General features: G+C 46.4%; 1 protein-coding gene across 1 annotated transcript in view; it reads left to right on the top strand.

Annotated features, from left to right (window-relative positions):
* Positions 1-20,083: 20,083 nt before the first annotated feature.
* BCL11B (BCL11 transcription factor B) overlaps positions 20,084-21,952 on the top strand; it is a 92,156-nt gene continuing 90,287 nt past the window's right edge. The window contains exon 1 of the mRNA XM_063399333.1: positions 20,084-21,288. Coding sequence (XP_063255403.1) covers positions 21,231-21,288 — 58 coding nt within the window. The 5' untranslated portion in view covers positions 20,084-21,230. The remainder of the gene's footprint in view (positions 21,289-21,952) is intronic.

The following is a 21,952-nucleotide window of genomic DNA, read 5'->3' as shown; positions in this document are numbered from 1 at the left end:
TGGAACCCCAAAATGCCCATGGTGAATGCAGCCCAGGGAGTCTCTCACCCAGTTTTCCTGCTGTGGTGGTTTCAGGATGGTGGAGGCCCTGGCTGCAGTACTGGCAGGCACTTCTTTGGGGAGGATCAGGTTGCAGGCACTGCAGCAGCTGACGCACACAGAAGATGGTTGAGGTCAGCCTGTGTTCCCATAACATATGGTTGGGCCATGACGGATTGCAAACACCATCTCTACTGCACAGAGCAACTGGAGGCATTTAAGCCACTGCTGAGCTTTATGGCAGTGTGTTTTTACTGTTTTCCTGAGCTATGTTGCACCAGGTATGTTTGGGAATTAAAGGATACTTTGGGTACTTGAACAGTATCCACCCTCTTGTGGCTATGGAGTGGAGAAATGTCCAGGACATATGGTTAATGTTACCCAAAAATAACACTCAAGGCTCTAACATCTACCTGTGTGGTGGCTAAGCATGCATCAGGTGACATGAGGTTTGTAAGTGTGAATCATGTTTTCACTAGAAACAGGATAAACTTGTATAGAAATGGTCAACCTCCCAGGCACACAACTGCTTCCTCCAGGCTGAAATGAGAGCAACAAACAATAAACAAATCCCTCAAATCCCACCATTTCCTCTAATGAAAGATTTTAGCTCTCCCTGCACAGCTTTCCATTCTTACATATTTATCAAGGATACAAATCTACAAAATGCAGTCTGGTGGTGCCATGGTGTAATGGGACTGCCTTGCAAACACAGCAGTAACCCCAAACAGGAGATGCTGCTATGTCCCCAGACACAGCCCTCCTGGTGTCCTCATGAGCAGAGCTTTCTCACAGAGGCTGTCCATTGCTGAAAGGGTTAAGAACATCTTGTCAAGGATATGCAGTTATCTGGAACTTTTGTTTATACAGAGAGGCAATAAAACATTCAGCGCCTTAGACCAGTGTAAGAAGGGTCAATACAAGCTCCAGCAGTTGTATATAAATTAACCTTTTAAGTATGGCCTAATCCATAATGATTCATTGACAGGAATTATTCCAGGAGGCTGAGCTGCAACAAATTGTAGCAGTTGTAGCTGACTACAGTATCTCACAGCTGCTGGGCTGCCTCTTAAGATGAGGTATCTAAGGGAACATTTTAAAAGGCTCTGACAATGTATTTCCACAATACTTGTTAGAACTAGGACGTCTCCAATGATCTTATGTTCCTAAAGTGGAACAAAAGTACGAGGAATCTGAATATATACATGAAGGATGTTTTGAAAGATTTTTGCTTTTGCTCTAGCGCTGACAGAATATGAAAAGGATGCTTCACTCCTACACACTGGAGTGGTCACCCAAGAGAGCTCATTTCTTCTCCTCGGTAGGATTTAGCCAGGATAGTGCACCGAGCGTATGAGCTGAGAAGCCTGCAGCGTATTTGCAATTGTCAGAATTAAAAGTGAAGGAAGACAAAACAACCTCTCCCCTCCCACCCTCTGTCAAACATGCCTAATGAACAGCTCTGCATGCACTGTATCAGAAACCCCGGACGTTGACGGCGAGGCACTAATTTGTGAGTTATCATAGCTGACAAATTGTCATCGTGGTTCCACTCCTTCGGAGGGTGTTGTGCGGGTGACCCGGGGAAGGGCTCTCAGGCTTGAGCTAATGGGTGTGTGACTTGGAACAGGAGATGATGTGCCAAGATGGGAACCACAGAGTGGGCTGCCAAAAAAGAACAGTATAATTATCTGTGCATAATTCACGGCCGGAGAATAAGCTTTCCTCCAAAGTTGTCTGCAGTGGAGCTGTACCAGATTCATGGCTTTTTCAGTGAGTATTCACAAAGTAGTGACAATCTGTGCAGAAATGTTCACTTCTCCAAACTTTTTTTTTTTTCTAATTGGACTAAAATAGACATTTCCATAGCACTCCTTGCTCTCAGGACTGGTCTGTTAAGATAAGTGATGACTCACAGATGTATATTCTTACTTTCTTGGATAGTTATCTCTACCCTCACCCCACCTAATCTCTTCACCAATAGGCTTTGAAGGAAAAAAACCTCTTCAAGTAAAGGCACTATAAATACCAACTATTACAGGAGTATTGGCTCATTGAATCTTCAGAGCTGCTGCAGTACTGTGAGAACAGTGGCCCTAGTTCTCAGATTCTCAGGACAAATAGTTGGACAACATGAGCCAAAGGAAAATTTCCTTTAATTTTTAGCACTTTTAGGCAAGATGGCTTGCCAGTTCAGGTTCTGTTCAGCAGATGGCAAGATATGAATGCATTGGTAAGAGTGTATGCATATAGCCCACTGCTCTTTCAGTTATTATTGGACTGGATGAAGGTTATTTGGTTTCTTTTACCCTAATCAGAGCAACCACCTCTTCATCCATATCACAGAAGATGGATATTTTTTCTCAGCATTAAGCAAAAGCTCATTTTACAAAACGTGTTAGTTTTCTAGAAGGAGATTCAGCTTCCCAAAGAGAAAGCTTGGGAAGTTCCTTCGCTAGTAAGTCTGCCTGGAGAAGATGAGGGTGAAGGACTGAAAGTCCTATAAAGTGAATTTTGAATAGGAGGGAGAAGGTTCTTAGAGAAAGGCAAAGGAGATGGAAAATGTTCCCGTAATTGCTGGCAAGAAAAATGTAGATTTTGCTTGGGCACATTTCTCTTTGAAAGCTGATCCTGTTTTGTAAGGGCAGACAAGGAAGAGTTGCCAGATTCGTAGGACAACGAAGTTTGGAAAGCGCTGGCAAAATATGTGGAATTGGATTAAATTTGACAAAATGTCATATTGCTTTAAGGCTCCTCAGGGTGTCCTGAAACAGTTTTGCTCCACGTAGTGCAGATTTCCTGTAAAAGCATTGGCACAACCACATCCATCCTGAGCTGCACAAAAATGTTGCTGTGGCCGTGCTGAAGCTGCAAGGATTCCATCTCACAGGAATTTCTCCAAAGAATAGGTACTGATCTCCCCCTGGTCTTTGTGTAGGAAACACTTCAAGGAAAGTTCTGGGGTTGCAGGGAGCTTGTGGGCTTGTGCATAGGAGCTGTGCCATCCAGGGGGGCTTGGGCAAAGCTGAAGGCCAAGGGGGACAGTCCTAAGTGGACACAAAGGTTTGACTCTGGAGATAAAGCACAAGTGTGCTTTCTGAGCCCCAGCTACCTGTGTCTCTGGGGCTGGTTGTGTGGGATGATACTTGTGCACTTGTGTTGCAGCCTACCCTTGTCTTCATTTACTTTGATAATTTATAATCACAAAATGAAAAATCAGGATAGGAGAAAGTTGTCCTGGTTCTGACAGACTGCTTCAGTCACAAGGATAATTAGTAATTTTAAGCACATGCTTAATTGCTTTACTGAATCAGAGTCCAATTTTCTTGGTAGATACTGCAAGACTTTCTGGGAACACTCTTGGAAGGAAGAAACAAAAACATTTCCTCTATAAATGTTTGTGGAAAACGAATAAAAATGTGTGAGTATGCCACGAAAATGAATTCCCACTTCTTTATAGAGAAACCCAATGCAGCAATGAGGATCTAAACTTACATGAACAGTGAGGAATGAGCTTTGCAGCCTATTAAGCAGAGTGAGAAAACCTTGGGGTACAGACACGTCCTGCAGTTTGCACTCATGTATCTTTGTCAGACTGACCAGAGGGCAGCAGACTGGTGCTACCTGGGGAAGTCTCTTGGAAACACCTCAGGAATTGGATGATGCCACACCAGAGTGTGCTCTTCTAATAACCAGATGACTTCAGTTTCCAGAGACCTCAACCTGAGAGCTTTCATCGGCATTGCATTCACTGAATTGAAATTTAAAAAAAAAAAGTACTGGAAAATCAGGTGTGTACATGTAACCAGCCTCAGCATTGATCTAACATAAATGATGGCACTTATGAGGCAGATAATCCAGCTTCTCATTGATCTTGGCAGTACTAGTAGGGGGCAACATTTACATTTGGTTGAATTGCTCTTGGACAAATTTTCTCCACAATACTAAATACAAAGAACCATTCCATTAACATCAGGAGAGCAGGGGTTTTCTTCATCTATTTTTTCTACCTATTTTTAAAAAATACATGTTCTGGTTCTCTATTCTGTTGCTGGTCTTATACTGGGATAGCTGCACTGAGTAAAGGAAAACAACCACATCAAAGAAGATTTGGATCCTGAACATTTGCTGCAAACACCAAAGTTTTCTCCTTTTCTAAGTACAAAAGAACAAGGAATTATTATCCTTCTCCCAGCACAACAAAGCAAAATCAATATTCTTCCGTGGGTCATTTCTCTGAGCTTCCTTCTTTCTTAAACACACTCACCTTATGTTTTCTCCAGTTTGGAGATAGTCTGTTGTTTTGACCAAAAAAAAAAAAAAAAAAAAAAAAAAAAAAAAAAAAAAAAAAAAGAGGGAAACAAGCAAAACAAGCATTTTAGACTAGGTTGAATTGTGCCACATCTGTTTTATTCCATGTGTGATAGAACTCAAGGCCTGCAATATGTGTGTGTGGCACTGCAGGACCCTCCCATTGCACACAGACAGTCCCACCGTGTCTGTCCACTTGTGTCCTGCTGGCTGCTAAAGGTCTGGACACCTTACTGTGCTCAGAAAGAGAGCAAAAGAGCAAATTGGTTGCTGTTCCTGCATGTCCCATCCCACCTGGCAGCAGCTCAGGGCACTGTGATGGAGGACAGCTGGACAATCCTAGCCCTTGGAACAGACAGGCAGACAAGAATTTGCAGGACAGAAGCATTTATCAGCCTCGGGAAGCCAGTGTCCATGGCATATCTACATAAACAAAGAAATTGTCTTAATAGAGAGCCACACCTAGAAGTACTACAGTCCTCTCGTGGGATCACACAGCAGGTGGCACATGAACCCGAGTAGTCGACCCAGAGCAAGCCAGGAAAGGCAGGTTTATAGAGCACAGACAGAAAGAGGGCAAACAAGTGATGGGAAGGTAGACAAAAAAACCCCAACCCTGTATGGTAGCAGGGAAGCCAGAACCAAGTCTGTATGCAGAGCTGACCATGAGAGATAAAGATGAGAAAATGAAGGTAAAGATTTTTACTGTCTCATTGGGAATTAAAGGACAAGAAGCAAGTGAGATGCTGTTGCCAGGAATAATGCCTGAAACACTGGAATAGCTGATAAAGGTGTTTGATTAGAATCATGACCCTGCAGACAGAATGAGACTCTGGAGAAATATTGTATCTTTTACCCCACCTCAAGAAGCAGGAGCTGAGATAGACACCTGCCTTACAGAGCTGCAAAATCTATAACTCTGGAGATGTTAAACACTCCCTAAAAGGAACCAAGATCATCTGTAGGACATGAGTCCCTCTTATAGAAATGTATAAAAAGAGGAGATCTAGCCCTAGAGAAACACCTCCAGGTGTCAAGGGAACAGCTAGCTATCCCAGGGAAAGGTCAAACCAACACAGCAAAGGAAGGCAGCAAGCAGGAGGGAACAGTCTACCAATAACAGACAGTGTGGGAGCTCTGCCGTGAAACAGCAAGAGAGGCTGGGAGGAAAACGCCTGGCAAGGGCAAACATGCAAGAGAGGTGAAGAAACAAAACATTTCCTTCAATTCTGCAGCTCCCTAAGGATCTAAAAAGCAGAATGCCTTTTAGATACCCGCAGCATGGCTTCAGCAGCAGGAGGGACTTGGGGGTCTGCACACCTGACAGAGCATGGCCAGCAGACTTCAGGCCCCACATCTGTCCTTACATCAACAGGCAGGCCAGAGACAGCTGGGTCAGGAAGCTGTGATGTCGTTGAGAGGAGTGATAAGCAGCAATTCATTGTAACCTGGAAATATGTGACCACAGCGTGGTGATGTACAATAAAACCACCTTGAGGTCAATGGGCAACACGGGCTGTTGATAATAAATCTGAGAAACAAGAGATGTTATTGCTCAGAGTTTATAACAGTTGACATTCGAGATCACCACCCAGGGCAGAGCACGGGGCAGTGCACAGCTTTCCTCCAGGCACAGTACAAACCCTCTGCACCCTCTGCTTGTTCAAGGAGACAGACAGTCTCTGTGGGCCACGTCCAGGACTCAAACAGGGCTAAAGGGCATAGCTCTGTTCCCTGTGCCATGTCAGAAGAGATAACATCGCCCAGAGAGTCTGGCCCAGACACAGTCTGCGCTGTGATCAGGGACCTCCTGACTGCATGTTCCTGCACATTGTGTGTAAAGGGTAAAAGGTGGATAAAATGTTTTACCCTCATCTGGTAGCTTTGGGCACTCGTTTTTGGACATGCCTGAATGCCTACCCAAGGTACCAGACAGACACAGATCAGGTCCAAAGCTTCTAAGTTCCTGTTTCAGAAAGTGCATTATATATTTTACAATAGATCTTACACTGCTAATTTATATAATCATCAAAAATTATTTCTTCAGCCTGTATTTTTAAGAGCTAGCTAAATTTGTGGTTTGCCTACCGTGCCAAGAATCTGGCATGTGGCCACATGCTTTCACACATCTCCTTGCAGACTATGGGCTTGAAATCTAAAACCACTGGTGCCATCCTACAGCTGAAGTACTTCCATCCACACGGGCTCGAGTGCAATCACAGTGGGACCGACTGCCTCTTTGTTTGGCATCAGGATATATAAATACCTGACACTTCCTATGCAAGTATCTGTATATTTCAAAGCAACTGGCATGCTAGAATTATCAATAAAAGAAAGATAACTTACACAATAATCATCACTTGCTGACAGCTGAAATTTCAGAGGAATCAGCTGTGTCCTTCTTTTAATGAAAATGAGTAACAAAACCTTACCTATGTGAAGCTTGTCTCTCACTATCAAAATAACTCAGGTGACCTGTGTTAAAGACTGTGTGAGAATTTTTGGGGAATAACAAGAGAGGAATAGGCAGAGATTTTAAGCTAGACATTGTATCCAGTAGATAGAAGACAGCACTGATGACCTAGCTTTAAAATGTGGTCTCATTGAACATCTGCATTTTTATTCCAATACATAGGAGGTAAAACATAAAACATATATTTAAACATGTATTTCTTTTGTAAATATAATTTTTGAAGTATAACTTGAAATAAGACATTGTACAACAACTGTAGATAAAAATACAGTTGCCATAATTTTCTTTGAAAAGTTATGCTTCACAATATTGTGCAATGGGGAACTACAGATTTTTTTGTACAAGCAAGATCCAAAAAGACAAACCTGTGCAGAAAGTGCTTAACACAAATAATTTTCTTGTGTACTAGGGACATTACTGCATTCTGTTCTAAGTAATATTTAAGCTAGAATATGAGTGGGGGGAAAAAAGATAAGTTTGTTAAAATGAATACTGACATTGATAGTGGTTGTTACTAAGTGCATCTGCCTCTCATGAGTCCCAGCCTCATGCTCTGGCCAGCAGGGTTTTGAAAGGTAAATGTGTCTCTTAAAAATGTAATTAATACCTCAGAGAAGACTTCAAAGAACACATGTTCCTGGTTGGTATCTGTTTCAATGAAAACAGAAAAATACTGGGCATCTCTGGTTTGAAACAGTGGAGATGATAACCAAAGGAGAGGAAGGACAAGGGCAGATATAGTGAAACCAACATGATGGGAGACAGCAGTGCTAAGGAGGTGAGGGCTCTGCAGAGATGTGGCAATTCCTTTAGCCTCTGGCAGGAATATCTCTCACTGATTAGAGCTAATTAGGGAGGACGAGGTTGAGCCTTTTTATCCTCCTCAGTAAACCTGCCTTTGATGAAGACTGGTTATAGCATAGCTCTGGTTCTGCAATGGAGTTTGAATGCCTTTCCTTCACTGGTCCATTTAAATAAATACAACAAGCTCTCTAGGCTTCTTATGCACAATAAATCTATTTTGGTTCCTGATGACTGATTTCTTTGGCTCTGCGAGTGAGTTGAGAACACCAGCTTTGTTTCTTTTTAGCACTGTAAAGGAAGCCTTGTGTAATTTTGTGAGAGCTGGGAAAGGCTTAGAAAAGAGGTAAAGAGGTGATTTGGATTCTGAATTCTGCACGTTTTATTGAGGCACCACAACCGATTTGTTGATGACAAAGTTCAGGAATTTTGTGACCAGAAATTGGGAATGACCAGTATTGGGAAAAGGATTCAGTTCTCAGATCAGTGGGTTGGAAGATGAAAATGGACAAATTCAGGTTGACAGTAGGGTGCATTGGTTTTTAATAGGGGTAGCAATGCCTCATTTAAACCATTCACTTCAGGTTGTTTTGGACTAGTCCTTAAGTCAAGATGGGGTGGCTTTCTACATTTCAAATGGGAGCTGTGGGCTTGGTGGCTGGAGGCCACTAGCCTTCTAGCCTTCACACCAACTAATTCTGGCTCTGAAGGGCAATGGGCAGAGTTGAAAGGTTTGAATTGCACATGTCCCAGAGACATGCAATTTGAATACTAAATGTTCCAAATGGCCACAAAATGGGCCTCTTGGGGAACTCAAACATTTCAACATATGCATCATAAAAATTAAGACCTCAAGCACAGAGGAATATGCCTGTGGTGATGTGTGGTTACATCCAAGAAGTAGTCAGCAGCACACAAACACGTGTATCAGGGAGCAGCAGGCATTTTACACAGCACCAGGCAGTGCAAATGGCCAGGGAAGCCAAAGCAAGGTCAATGCCAGGCTGGGCCAGGCCAGCCTTGGGCCTCCCACCTGTTTTCCTGCACTGAACCTCACCCACTGACCTCTCAAAGGTGAGAGATGTAGGGCTGAAGCTTCACCTCTCACACAACCCATAAGGCTTTTGCTGTGCTTGGAATTGCTGTGCCCCAGAAGATGAGGTTTTGGTCAGACAGAGACTCCCAGCTCTGCAGATTTATGCCTTGGTGGGTGCTGGCCAGCTGGGAATGATTTCAGGGCTCATGGTCTCAAAAGCAGATGAAGCCCAAGCTGATAGATGGTAACCAGAGGCACTCTGAATTCATGAGGTAAGACTGAGCACTCTGCATGTGACTGAAGAAGCATTTGCTGGTTTAGTTCCTTTCATTGTGATTAGGAAAGTGTCCTTTTATTTTTTTCCTCTGGAATGCTGAGCATTTTGGTTAGTGCAGTTTGGAGTTTTGACACACTTAAGTTGTTTTTTTTTCCTTCCCCACTGCAGTTAGGAAAAGCTTTTTTTTTTTTTTTTACTGTGGACTTTTTATCACAAAAAAAATTCCAAATCTTAATAAAATCTGAAGGTGGCAGCAATGAAACAGTAGCAGGGCTGTGACTACAATTCTAGGGCAAGTTCACATCTCACAATGAGGAGATCCCCAGCCCACTGCCTTACTGAGTTTCTGAGGTCTCACATCTCAGCAGTTTGGGTCAGGAAGGGTGTGTGGCTGAGCTGGCAAACCTGCACCTCTGGCAGGACTGTCCAGCCTCGAGAGGGGAAGAGCAGTGCTTGCCTGCCATGGCTGCCAGCAGGCAGAATCTGCCTCTGCAGAGCCCACAGACATGTCCAACCCTCCCCAGTGGGTTTGAAAGCCCTTCTGCAAACACCAGAAGGCCATGAATACAGGCATGAGAGGATCTGCAGGTTTTGACTGTAGAAAGCTGATGTACATAGAGGCTCTTAGGTCCAATGATTTCGCTGTGCTCATATCCTATAATTTTGTCAGAATATATTATGCTGAAACTGTAAATTTGATTTGCATGGGTTGGTCACCACAGAGGAATCTCCAGCCTGCAGCAACAGACATGCTGTACTTTGGTTCAGAGATAAGGCTTGGTTTGTCAGTGGTAAAAGTATTGTCACGGGTGCTGCTGACCTGTGCCTGTGGTCCAGAGTAGCCCATGTCCCCTCCTGCCAGTCCCACGGCTCCTCCTCCGACTTTCCCTGTAGGGAAAGGGAAGTGTGGAAAAGTTCAGCGACACCCACCACCATTAGGAACTGCCTGAACTACGTGGCTCTGATAAAGAATGATAAAGCAACGCTCATGGCCAGCTCAGTGCTAACCACAGGGAAACTAATCCTGAAAAGCCAGTCTGTGAGCTTCCATCCTGAAAAAGGCCCAGAACAGTTCAACATCCCAATGAGCTGCTGCAAGGGACAGGGGATAGTAGGTCTGAGTGCCTCATGGAGAGGCTGGATTGCCTGAAATATTGCAGGTGTGGCAGCAACAGCCACTTTGAGAGGGCTTTGAGTGGACAGAACATCTGCCAGGTGCCTGACCCCTGTGTCCTCAGGGGCAGTGGCTGCAGAAGGTGCCCCAGCGTCCTGGCTGGGTGCCAGTGCCTGAGAGCCCCCAGGTGGTTGTGTGACGCTGGGTGGGGCAGGAGGCTGAGGGGTGAGCAGATCCTCCTGGAGGGCACAGTGGGGGATGATTAGGCAGGGACTGGCAGCGTGCTCCTGCTGCTGCTCCTGCTACCGTGCGGTGCTTCACGGAGGGGATGCAGAGGCGTAGCAGGCAAGCAGCAGGAGAGTAGGATGCCACATGGCGAGGAGGAGGGAAAGAAAGAGGTGGAGGAGTAGGCAGAAGGGAGATTCAGTTTAACATGGCATGCCAGGCCTCCACTGCTGCTTCCCTCCCTCAGGCCTGCTCATCATGAATTTAATTTGCGCATGGGGTGAGGGGGATTTTGTTGGCATAGTTTTATTCTTATTCGATGTGCTCCTTTGCATGGCAAACGCCGGTGGTGTGCTCATCGCTGTGCACACAGGCAAACATGGCCTTGGGTGTACTTTAGTCCAAGGCCCTGCTTCTGCAAACACATGAATAATCTGAAAAGCAAGAGGACTTACTAATGTGCTTAAAATGACACCTGCTTTTATCTTCATCTCTTTTCGTTCCCCCATCAGTATACTTCTGTTTCTGGATAGCTAGTTTGAGCTCAACTAAAATTTCAATACAGAAAAAAGAGGGACTTTTTTTTTCTAATCTCAGTTTAGAGGCTGATCTCATCTACATATATTCAGTAAAATAAATAAAACCCACCTGTGCCCCGTCCCAGCTAAGATTCAATATAGGACACCTTGTCTTTCAGGAGGGGTCACACTTTTGAGTGGCAGTTGATATGCAAGGGAAATGCCATTTGGAAAGATTTGTCTTAACCTGACTCAGAGGAGTTTAGATATGTACTTCAGTACATGATTATTTGCTTTGCTTATAGGCACTAACATGTTCTCTTAAAAATATTCCTTGGGAAAATATCTATTGAATTCTTGAGCAATTTAGTGGAAGGCAGTGCAATTACCTGTAATTCTTTAGGGGGATCAAAAAATTCACAAAAGATAGAATGAGCAGATGTATATATATATATGTATGTATATATATATCTACATATATATGTTTAAAAAATAGATTTCAAAAAACATTCCTGGGCTTTGGTGTGGAGGCTCTGAGCAGCAGCAGAGCTCCCTCTTCTCAGTAGATGCAACATCATTACACAAAGATACAGAGACACAGGAGCCACTATTCAGCCCCTCAACTTTGTGACCACAAGTGGGTTCTATTTTGGTCCTTGCTTTTGAGGCTGCTTTTGATGAAGGGATCAGAGTTTTTTAGCTCCCTGCCACTACATGTTGCTGTTGACCTCTACCTGCTTCTAGCTTTTAGAGCTTTGTTTCCATTTCCATTTCTTTAGTGTGAAGGTTGGGGATGGGATCTGTATTTTTAAAACCTTGGTGCCAACTGCTGTGTGCTGTTGTACTGTGGCTGACTTTTACTTCCTTTACATTTCCTCTTGTGTTTCTAGATCTAAGTTGTCCAAAGTATCTGCTGGAGTATGGCCTCTGGACCCACATCTCCTGGTGACCTGGGACATAAAATGTTGTATGACAAATCCTGACTTGATCAAATTGACAATAGAGTCTCAAGAATTATTTAGGTACCTAATGACCACTGGTTTCAGTATCAGACAACTCCCAAATTGAGAATTTGTGCATTGGTTTTCTGTGGCTTGATGTGTCCTTCCAAAATCAGAATATTTTCTAGACTTTTCTAGCCTTTTTCCTTCCTCCCCTCTGAGCAGACCGTAGTTTTGGTCACCCAGCACTGCTGTTGTAAGATCTCCAGACAACATTTCCAGTGGGCTGTTGTAAACCTTCAGTCCTCTTGCATTCCATGTCATCTTCAGGCAGCCTTCAGGCAGGGTTACAGCACAGGCCACGGGTAAGGAGCACTCACCCAGCAAATTCAAGGGTGTGCAGGTACAAACCTTGAGCACCATCTCTGTATGACATTGGGGGAATTTGCTCAAGATGACCCTTGTCTTGTATAGCTCAAGAGTAACCACGTGACATTTTCATATTGCTGTTGTTTGAAAAGAGAGGTAGAGGTGCTGTTGGGAGGTGGGTTTTAGCAGTTAAGAGAACCTTTTTTCAGCCTGGTAATCTTGCATTTTTGCTTCAGCCCTGCAGCTTGGCTGAGTGACCTTTCAAGGTTATAGGAACACCTTTTATGCCTCCTTTTTCTTATTATTAGGACAAGCATTTCAACCATTACCCGCCTTTCTAAACTACCTGGACATGCAAAGGACACATAAATGCAAAAGTAACATTATTGGTATCATATTATTATTTTCCCCAAACAATTCATTGTTTTCTAGAAATCAGAGCACATGATTTTTTGTTTATTTTGTAATAATAGCCCTGTGTTGTGATGGTAAGTAGGACACAGATACAGCTTTTCAGTGATGTACAGTACTCCTTCTTATCTTTAATTAAATGCTATTCCCTTGTATTGGAACACATTCTGTGATTACACATGTTTACAGTCTCTAAGTAACTTACCATCAAATACACTAATGAAAATCAGTGCCCCAAAGCAACTTGTGCCTTTTGTCCTGTACCATACCACACCTCTCTCTTTTATTTTTTTTATTATTATTTCCAGTTTCCATTTTAAAAATTAAGGGGTTGAATTGAACAGTTTTTTTATGAATTTCCTCCAACCATCTCTGCTTTTGATCTAGGGACATGTATCTATCTAGCTCTCTGCCCTTCCCCAGAACAGTAACCCCTGGGGATACCATAGAGCATAGAGATGATACAATTTAATAAAGTCACAATAAAACATCCAAGGCCTTTCATACTTTTTCACTTTCTTTAACTCAATTTATTTTTCATTTCATGGACAGAGATTTAGTCCTGGTATTAGTTTATGATTTTGCTGAAAGAATTACCGAACACATACAAAAAGGGAATATTATTTTTATTATTTATTTTGTGCCATGTATACCATAGGAAAAAAAAAAGAGTTGAAATCACTTCAGTACCGCTGTGTTTTTCATTACAAAGTTATTACATATAGAAATTACTCCAAATTATCTGAAATGAATGGAAATTATGAGGTTTAAATTCCCCAGGTTACTGCAAGCACAGCACTGGAAATTTATTTTGTCATCTTGCTGAACATAATTGCTACAACAAAATTTCTTCCATTTTACAACCACAGCATAACTTATTTATACCAGTGTTGTTGTAATTTTACATCAATAAGTTGCATGGGAAGGAGTACACAGGTGGTAATTGAAAACAATAATTTGTAGTGGGGTCCAGGTGGAACAGTTGGCTCAGAGAAGACTTCATTTGCTGCTGTGTGCATGCTCTGCCTCTCGGTGGCCTCTGACTGGGTGGCTGTCAAACCTGTGGTCCACCCAGCACTGAGGTGGCCCCATCGTCCTGTGCTACTGCTCAAAGCAGCAGTGGAGGGGAGGGGAAGAGCTGACCTGTCCTTGTGGCACTGACCTGCAGCTCACGCTCAGAGGCCACAAGTGGGTGGGGAGAAGGTGAAATCACAACTGGGAGAGAGGGAAGCATGATTCTGGAGTCAGCAGCAGCCTGCTTGCAGGGACTGAGCTGGAAGGGAGCACAATGCAGGGCTGGAGCATGCGTGTGTGTGCACGTGTGTGTGCTCAGCGTGCTGGGGCCAACGCCAGCTGTTGCCCCTGACTTTCCTGCTCAACTGTCCTCAGCAAGCGTGGCAAGACACTGTCATTTGTTTGTCGAAGGGAATACTGTTATTTGATCATTTTCAATTAAGATGTGAGTAGTTGCCTGAGACACGAGCAGTGACGCTTGTGTCATACTTTGCTCCACTCTTTATAAACAGGAATGTGTGATTTGGGTGCAATAGACAAGCACTCCCTGGCCAGGCATCCGCACTTCTGCGATCTGCAATTGTCAACAGGAATAATGAAACTGCAGAGGCTGATACCAAACCTAGAAACTGATGAGTTTCCCTGTTTGAGTTCCGTTGCGCAAGTTAAAATAGTAAAAATAATAATAACGACGATGCTAATTTGTTACTATGGATATACCCTATTTAAGTAAAATAAGGTAGGACGAAGGTAGAGGGAAAAAGAACAAGAATGAATGGGTTGCTGCTGTCTTCTGATGTTCAGATTGAGATTTTCATGATCCACAAGAGACAGGCTGGAATGTTTCTGTCATTAGTTCAAGCTGAAGATTTCATTGCAACATTCAGAGCTTAGAGGCCTTTGTTATTTCAAACAATCTAAAGATTTCAAATTCTCTTAAAATCATCTGAGAAGGGAAAGAGAAGAAATGGGTTGAAACTTGCACTTGAAAACAGCAGAGAGCTGTACCAAATTTCAGCTTGTGTGAGTTCTAAGGAATGCCTGTGGAAGGAAGAGGGGTTCTTTGTCCCCACCACATGCCAGCCAACTTGTACAAGAATCTTTCATGCAAGACTATGTTATGTATCTCCATAATGGACCAAGTTTTAAAAGTACTTCTCGAGGCAAAAAATAGCCTTCAAGTTCAATTGTTTTCAGGAGGTTTTCAGGGATATTTTTTGGGGGATGAATTTAGTGCTGGTTCACAAAACTTAGCTTACTGCACCAAGCAACGATGGCATTTGTTTTCCAAAGGCACAAACAATCCTTGGACTGAAGTCGTTAGAAAAGATGTGCCAGGTTTTTTTTTTTTAAAAAAGCCTCCCCAGCAACAGCGGGTTTTGCCCATTTTCCTTCAAATTTTTTTTTGCCCTAAAGCGGGTGCTGTGTGGATGCACAAATGGCATTCTTAGTGGGATGGAGTACTTCTAGCAGATGGAACGCCTGACTCCTTTTGTGTTGGATGCTTCTAAGGCATGTTCCCCTCTATCTTTGCCTGTCAGCATGTGCACACAGGTGAAGAAGGGAGTCCTTTGCAGGATGAGAGAAGCTGCTGGACAGAATTATCTTTTAGAAAGACTCTCAAGTTACAAATTAGGGGCAGGTTTAGCTCTCCCTGAAGTCCCTGAGGTCCTGAAAGTAATTTCAGTGGGGATGCAAATGGACATCTACTGTCAGAAAATCTGAAGCTTAAAAGAAGAAAAACATGGACTGATCTTGCATTTTATGTGATTTGAGAAAAGGCTTCAGAATTAAAACAGTGTTTTTCTTCTGTTCTGGATTGCTGGTTCCATTTTTTGTTTGTTTGTTTGTTTTGTTTTGGATTTTTTTGTTTGTTTGTTTTTTGGGGGGTCTGGGTTTTTGTTTGTTTGCATTTTTTTTTCTTTTGAGAAAAATAGGTCTAGGGGAAAACTCAGCCCCAGCATTTGGACTGTTATCTAGTACATTTGACACTTGAAAATAGTTAGAAAAATGAGGGACTCTGTGTGAATTGAAAAAAAAACCAACTTGCCAAAAAAACCAAAAACCAGCAAAAGAGCTCACAGGCCACTGGTTAAGGAAGGGAATCCAAAGAAGATTTAGAATTTAAATGTTAAGAAAAATCTCATTATCTAAATTCACTCTGAGAAACATCAGCAAGTCACAGCCACCAAAAATAAGAGGACACCAAATTTCTTGAAAACACAGCAAAATCTTCATCCCTTTTGCCTCACTCCAAAAAGTCTTGGGAATGGGACAGGGGATAATACATTATCCTTTTAAGCCTTCATTTCACTGCACTCTCAAATACACCAGTGCCATGGAAAAGAAAATCAAGTGAATAAATGTTGCAATTTATATATATTTGAATAGATAACAAGAACAATTTTACTGTTTGCCATAAATGAAAACCCCACCAAATCATTCCTCTAATTGAGGTTCTGAAGCTCTGTTTATGGCTGCAAAGTGATTTGATACAAAAAAATTTACACATTTTGAGTTATTATATCACCCAGAAATTTGATGCCACTTAACTATGTAATTTTCAGAAATGATATAAAACCACTGCAGGAAAATATTCAGGGAAGCCCAAAAGACCTCTTTTTATCTGTTTTTATGGGTCTAAAATGAGAACTCGCAGAGATCCTTGCTCTGTATGTGAAGGCTGAACTGCCACCTCGGGAGCTTTATTAATATGTATGTAAATATGATCTGGTTAGATCCTGTGTTTCTGTGCCGTTTCACAAGGTGGAGCGGCTAACTAAGCCGAACAGATCAACGCCCTCTGTTTATTCCCTTTTTATTTTTTCTCCCTCTCAAGCAGCAAAATTTAAGATTCAAAGAGAATGAGGACAGCAGCCTCATTTAGGTCAAAATTGTCTCAAACCTTCCTTCCTTCCTTCCTTCCTTCCTTCCTTCCTTCCTTCCTTCCTTCCTTCCTTCCTTCCTTCCTTCCTTCCTTCCTTCCTTCCTTCCTTCCTTCCTTCCTTCCTTCCTTCCTTCCTTCCTTCCTTCCTTCCTTCCTTCCTTCCTTCCTTCCTTCCTTCCTTCCTTCCTTCCTTCCTTCCTTCCTTCCTTCCTTCCTTCCTTCCTTCCTTCCTTCCTTCTTCCTTCCTTCCTTCCTTCCTTCCTTCCTTCCTTCCTTCCTTCCTTCCTTCCTTCCTTCCTTCCTTCCTTCCTTCCTTCCTTCCTTCCTTCCTTCCTTCCTTCCTTCCTTCCTTCCTTCCTTCCTTCCTTCCTTCCTTCCTTCCTTCCTTCCTTCCTTCCTTCCTTCCTTCCTTCCTTCCTTCCTTCCTTCCTTCCTTCCTTCCTTCCTTCCTTCCTTCCTTCCTTCCTTCCTTCCTTCCTTCCTTCCTTCCTTCCTTCCTTCCTTCCTTCCTTCCTTCCTCCCCCCCCCTCTCTTCTCTTCCCCCACCCCAACTCCCAGACCTGCATAAAAACAATTTACTTCTAACTTAGCATAAGCTTTCACATTAAAGACTGAGCAGAAACTGAAATCACATCACACAGAATCTGCAGTTACAATTTTTCTTCTACTGAAAAGTTACTTGATCAAATGGGGAGAAAGTGGAAATATGTTCAAAATATGTCCAAGTCGCCCATCAAGATTATCCTCCATGAGGATATTGGGACTTCCTCTTTACACTGACACTGATGTTATTTATTCATCTATATTCATGCCAAATTTTAGCTAAAGAAATTGCACCTTGAAAAAAAAAAAAAAAAAAAGGAAAAGAAAAAAGAGAGATAAACCCAGAAGCTGAGCTTGTGTGCTGAAAGTTCTCGACTCAGCATGCCTTGCTGTATAGAGGATAAAATGGAATATTTGACATCAGACGAGCTTGTTTTTCCCTATAAGGATGGTGTTTCGGTATGAGAACTCCTTAAATCCCTTACATATTATGAAGACAGAAAAGATTATTATCTTAATACAGGATATTTATACTAAAGAGTGCTTTCTCCCCCCTAGCTTAAGACAAGGGACCACAGTACTTCTAAAGCTATCTAAAAGCATGTTTTCTTCTTGCAGATTACGCTCCTATTTTGCTTGGCCTTTTTTCTTTCTTTTGATGATATTTTTGTGGGGGTTTTGGGTGTTTTGTTGTGGTCGTGGCGAGCTGCCTCCCCAGGTCTGCAGGCCGGTGGCGGAGGCCGGGGCAGAGCCGCATCCCCAGGGCAGCGGAGCGCAGGCTGCGGGGCTCGGCGCCCTTCGCCGGCGGGAGCGCCCGGCACGGCTCGGGACAAAGCCGGGCGATGCCGGGGCCGCCGCCCGGGCAGCCCCGGGGAGCTGGGCCCTCTCAAGGGGCTGCTCCGGCGGGTGGGGAAGAGACAGAAGCGCGGGGCCAGCTGCAGATGGAGGCAGGTCGAGGGATAGGTCAAGGTTAGAAAGAGCCTGCTATTGATCTGGCTTTGAACGCGAGACAGGGAGAGCAGAGAGACTAAAGGGGGAGCTGTGAGACAAGACATTAACAGCTTTCAGTGCTAATGATCACAAGTGCCAGACAGGGGAGGAAAGAGAAGACTGAGAAATCACTTTGGAATTTTTTTTTTCCTCTATTGGGATGTATTTTCGGAGGAGGAGGAGGAGGAGGCAGGCTGGGGGCTCAACCCCCGAAGCCTTGCCCGCAGCCGGAGAGACGGGAGGGGACTTGCGGCGGCCCCGCTGCCCCGGGCAGCCGGGCAGTCCTCCCGGTCAATCATTGCCGGCCCTTATCTCCCGCTCTCGGTGCCCACTGGAAGACACTGGTTAATCAACAGATGATGCCCAGTAACTTCCCGATAAGCCGCGCTCCCAAGGGGTGCAGCTTCCTGCAGCTCGCCCAAGAACGGCGGCGGCCGGACTTTGCACCCCGCAGGGGCCCCGCGGCCGCAGCCCCACGGCGTGGCCTGGGGCCGGGCCGCGCTGAGCGTAGCAGCACAGCCGCACAAAGCCCCTCGGCCCCGCCAGCCCCGAGCACAGAGGCATCAAAGCGGGGAGAGCAGTGCGAGCAACTCCATCCCCGCCGATCGGGCCCCTTCCCGCGGGGGCGGAGGTCAGCGAGGTGAGGGAGCCTCTTCTCCCCTCCACAGCTCCCCCGCTATGGTGCCGCATCCTTTACTCCGGCTCAGACACGGCAGCCCCACAGGGCAGGATCGGGGGCTCCCCCTCGGGGCCCCGGGGCCGTGGGCCGGTCCCTCCCCGCCCAGCGGAGGGGCCGCTGCCATCACCGCGGTCACTTTCCTCCGCAGGACCCCGCAGAACGAACCGAACACACGGGCCGAGCAATCGCGGCAGTTTAAGCGCTGTGAATGGTCTCGGGCGTGTTTGCCGAGCGCTAGCAGAGGCGGAGGGCCGAGCGCGGGCACGGAGGGCAGTGCCAGGCTGGCCCGGAGCCCACCGGGGTGCCCGCCGCCCTCGGCACTCGGCGGGCCGGGCTGCGGGGTCTGGCAGCCCCGGAACGCGGGCTGGGAGCGGGCGGGCGTGGGGAGGGAGAGGCAGATTTGCTGGAGGAGGCGAGAGCGATGCTGTTTAGCCAAGTACTTCTGAAAGCTGATTAAGGGCACCGAGATGAGTTCTGGTCCCCTCAAGACTCTCGTACGGTTTAACACGAAAACCACTAATTTAACGTGGAAAGCTAATGACAGGAGCGCAGCGCGGGTCTCCAAGTGGGCTCCTGGTACAGGCTGGTTCCTCGGTTTTCTGCTCTATCTGCCTCCGAGACCCAGGCCTCCCCTGTCCCCGTTCCCCTCGCCCTGGCCAGACCTGGTGCTGAAAAGCTGTTTGCACCGAACTGTTTACTTATCGGGGGAGGAGGAAGAGAGAGAAACGATCTCAGGAGAGAGGTCGGAAGAGCGGAGGTAGAGGGGAAAAAGTTGATTTCCAAGAATCTTCCAAGTTAGAAACGCACGCAGTTGTGGGCATTTACCTGCGTGTGAAATAGGAGGACAAGTGCACCGGGATGCAGTTCCTGGCAACTCGGCGTCTCTCCGTTCGTGGCTGAGACTTAATTTCTCCAAGGAAAAATAGTCTCTGCCAGGATTTTAAGGGAAGGGGGGTTGGGGGGTGGGAGAAGGTCGGAGCGTGTGTGCGTGTGCGGATCGGATGTGCGCGCGTGTCCCGCTACCATCGCACTTCGGGTAGGGAGAGAGGAGGGGGAAAAAAATCCCTCTCCCCAGCCCACACAGATATTTGTGTTGTTGTAAAACTGTTTGAAAGAAATGCACGGGGAACGCGCTCGCCGCCGAGATGCTGCGGCGGCACCCGGAGGGAAGGAAGAGCGGCCCGCGACCCCTGGGGAGCCTCCGCTGCCGGGCACGGACGGCGGGAGCACGACCCAGCGCCGAGCCCGGGCGGCGGCGAGCGGCGGCCGCGATGAGCAGCGGCGAGGCGGCGGCGCGGGCGGGCGGCGCGGCACGGGCGGGCAGTGCCCCCGCCGCCCCCCGCGCCCCCCGCGGGCCCCGCCGGCCGCCCCCGCCCGGGCCGCCCCCGCCGCGGCCGGCGCCGCGCTCGGGGAAGTTTGGCCGTGCTTGAGGATGCGGATTTATTCCTTCGCCGCTGTGTTTCCCTGGCCGGCGGCGCTCGGCGTGCTGAAAGCGGCACTGCACAAAGCCCGGAGCGGCGGCGAGCCCTGCGTGTGCCGGAGCTGGTGTGTGTGCGGTGTGTGTGCGTGTGCGGTGTGTGCGGTGTGTGCGAGTGGCGTTTCTTGTTCTCTTGCAGGGTACAATGTTAAAAAGCCACCGCTAGTCGCCCCCAGTGCTCCTACTCTCTGGGTCTTTTTGTCTCTAGTGCAGATTAAACGTCACGTCCGCACTTGAACTTGAATTTTATCCCATTGTACAGAGGCAGCCCCAGCCATAGAGAGACAGAGCGCTCCCAGAGAACCAGGACTCCGCCATCTTCACATTGCAATATATAATAGTAATAGCCAGCACCAGCCCAGCTGCACTGGGGGCTTCCTTCCTTCCAGTCCCGGTGCCAGGCGAGGGGGGAAGAGTGCAAAGTGGTGCAGGAGCACTGGCAATCCAAAAGCACCAGGGCAAAGCAGTGCCACTTGAACTGGGAAAGAGGAGACACAGTTTCGGCTACCCCTTTTCAAAAAAATTCTCTCTATATATCTACCCAGCAAGGGTCAATCTCTGAGAAACATTTTTTGGCGATTTTTTTTTTTTTTTTGTGGGGGCTATCCCAATTCCAGTACTTTTCTTCTTTTTTTGTACATTTTTTTTTTAATTTTAATTTTTTTTCTTTTTCCTTTTTTTTTTTTTTTTTTTTAAATTTTTTTTTTTTAACCCTCCTGGTGGAAAAGCGCACTTGCCAATTTGCCAAGCACTCTGGAAAGAGGAAAAGAGAAAAGTGTCACTGGTGGTGCATATCCTCCTAAGTTCAAGAAGAGATCTGGAAGTCCAAGTGGCAGAAGCAGTGGAGAAAAGACAGTGTGTGAAAGAGAAAGAGAAAAAGAGCGAGAAAGAGCTTTTCCTGATGATGATGATGATTTTTAATTGAGAGGGAATCCCATCCAGTGCACCACAGCAGCAACAAAAAAGGAGGCTTTTTTTCGTTTTTGATTTTTTTCTGAAAGAAGAACTCGATAAAGAAGAGGAAGAATAAAGAGGAAAAAAAAAAGAGGAGGACGATCGGCCCCCCAACACATCCCCCCAAACCGGTGCAGCTCTCCAGGCGATGCCAGTGTAAATGCCAGGGCAATGTCCCGTCGCAAGCAGGGAAACCCGCAGCACTTGTCACAAAGAGAGATTATCACACGTAAGTTTGAACTTGGAACCAGACCGAGCCGAAATCGAGAGGCAAAATTAGGGAAGGGGAGGAAGCGGTTGGGGAGGGGGGGTAGGGGGGGGGAACTCCAGGAGCAACCAAAGCTGGTAAATGACTTCAGAGAGAGGGAGAGGAGAAGGGAATTAAAGAGGGGAGGGGGGTGTGTGGCTGGGGGGATGGGCTGGGGGTGGAGGGGGGGAGAAGCCCGAAGTTTGCTGTGCGTTTTTGCAGCGGTGCGGAGGTGAGGCGGGCAGGCAGGCGGGAGGGCAGGCGGCGTGCAGCGGGGAAGGAGCCGCCGGCGGGCAGAGCGCGGCGCGGGGCTCTCCCGGGGAGCGGCGGAGCGGGGAGCGCTGCTCCAGGCCCGGCCGGGCCACCCCGCCGGGGCTCCACCGCCCGCCCGCGGCCCCGCTCCTCGTTCCTTGCGGCGGGGGCAGCGCGGAGCGGTGGGAAAAGTTGGCCGAGAGCCTTGCCTCGGCGTGACAGTCGGACCTCGCAGGGGGGAGGGGGATCAAGGTGGACAGCAAGGGAGGGAGGCGCGGAACGGCCGGGGGGACTTAGCGGGAAGCACATGGAGACGGTGGGCCGGAGGCGGCGGGGCCGAGCCCCCCGGCACCGGAGCGCGGGGCAGGTAGAGGGCCAGCTGCGCCCTGCCCGC

The sequence above is a fragment of the Prinia subflava genome, chromosome 5 (genome assembly GCF_021018805.1).
Source record: "Prinia subflava isolate CZ2003 ecotype Zambia chromosome 5, Cam_Psub_1.2, whole genome shotgun sequence".
NCBI lineage: Eukaryota > Metazoa > Chordata > Aves > Passeriformes > Cisticolidae > Prinia > Prinia subflava.
This window is presented reverse-complemented; position numbering and strand designations above follow the sequence as displayed.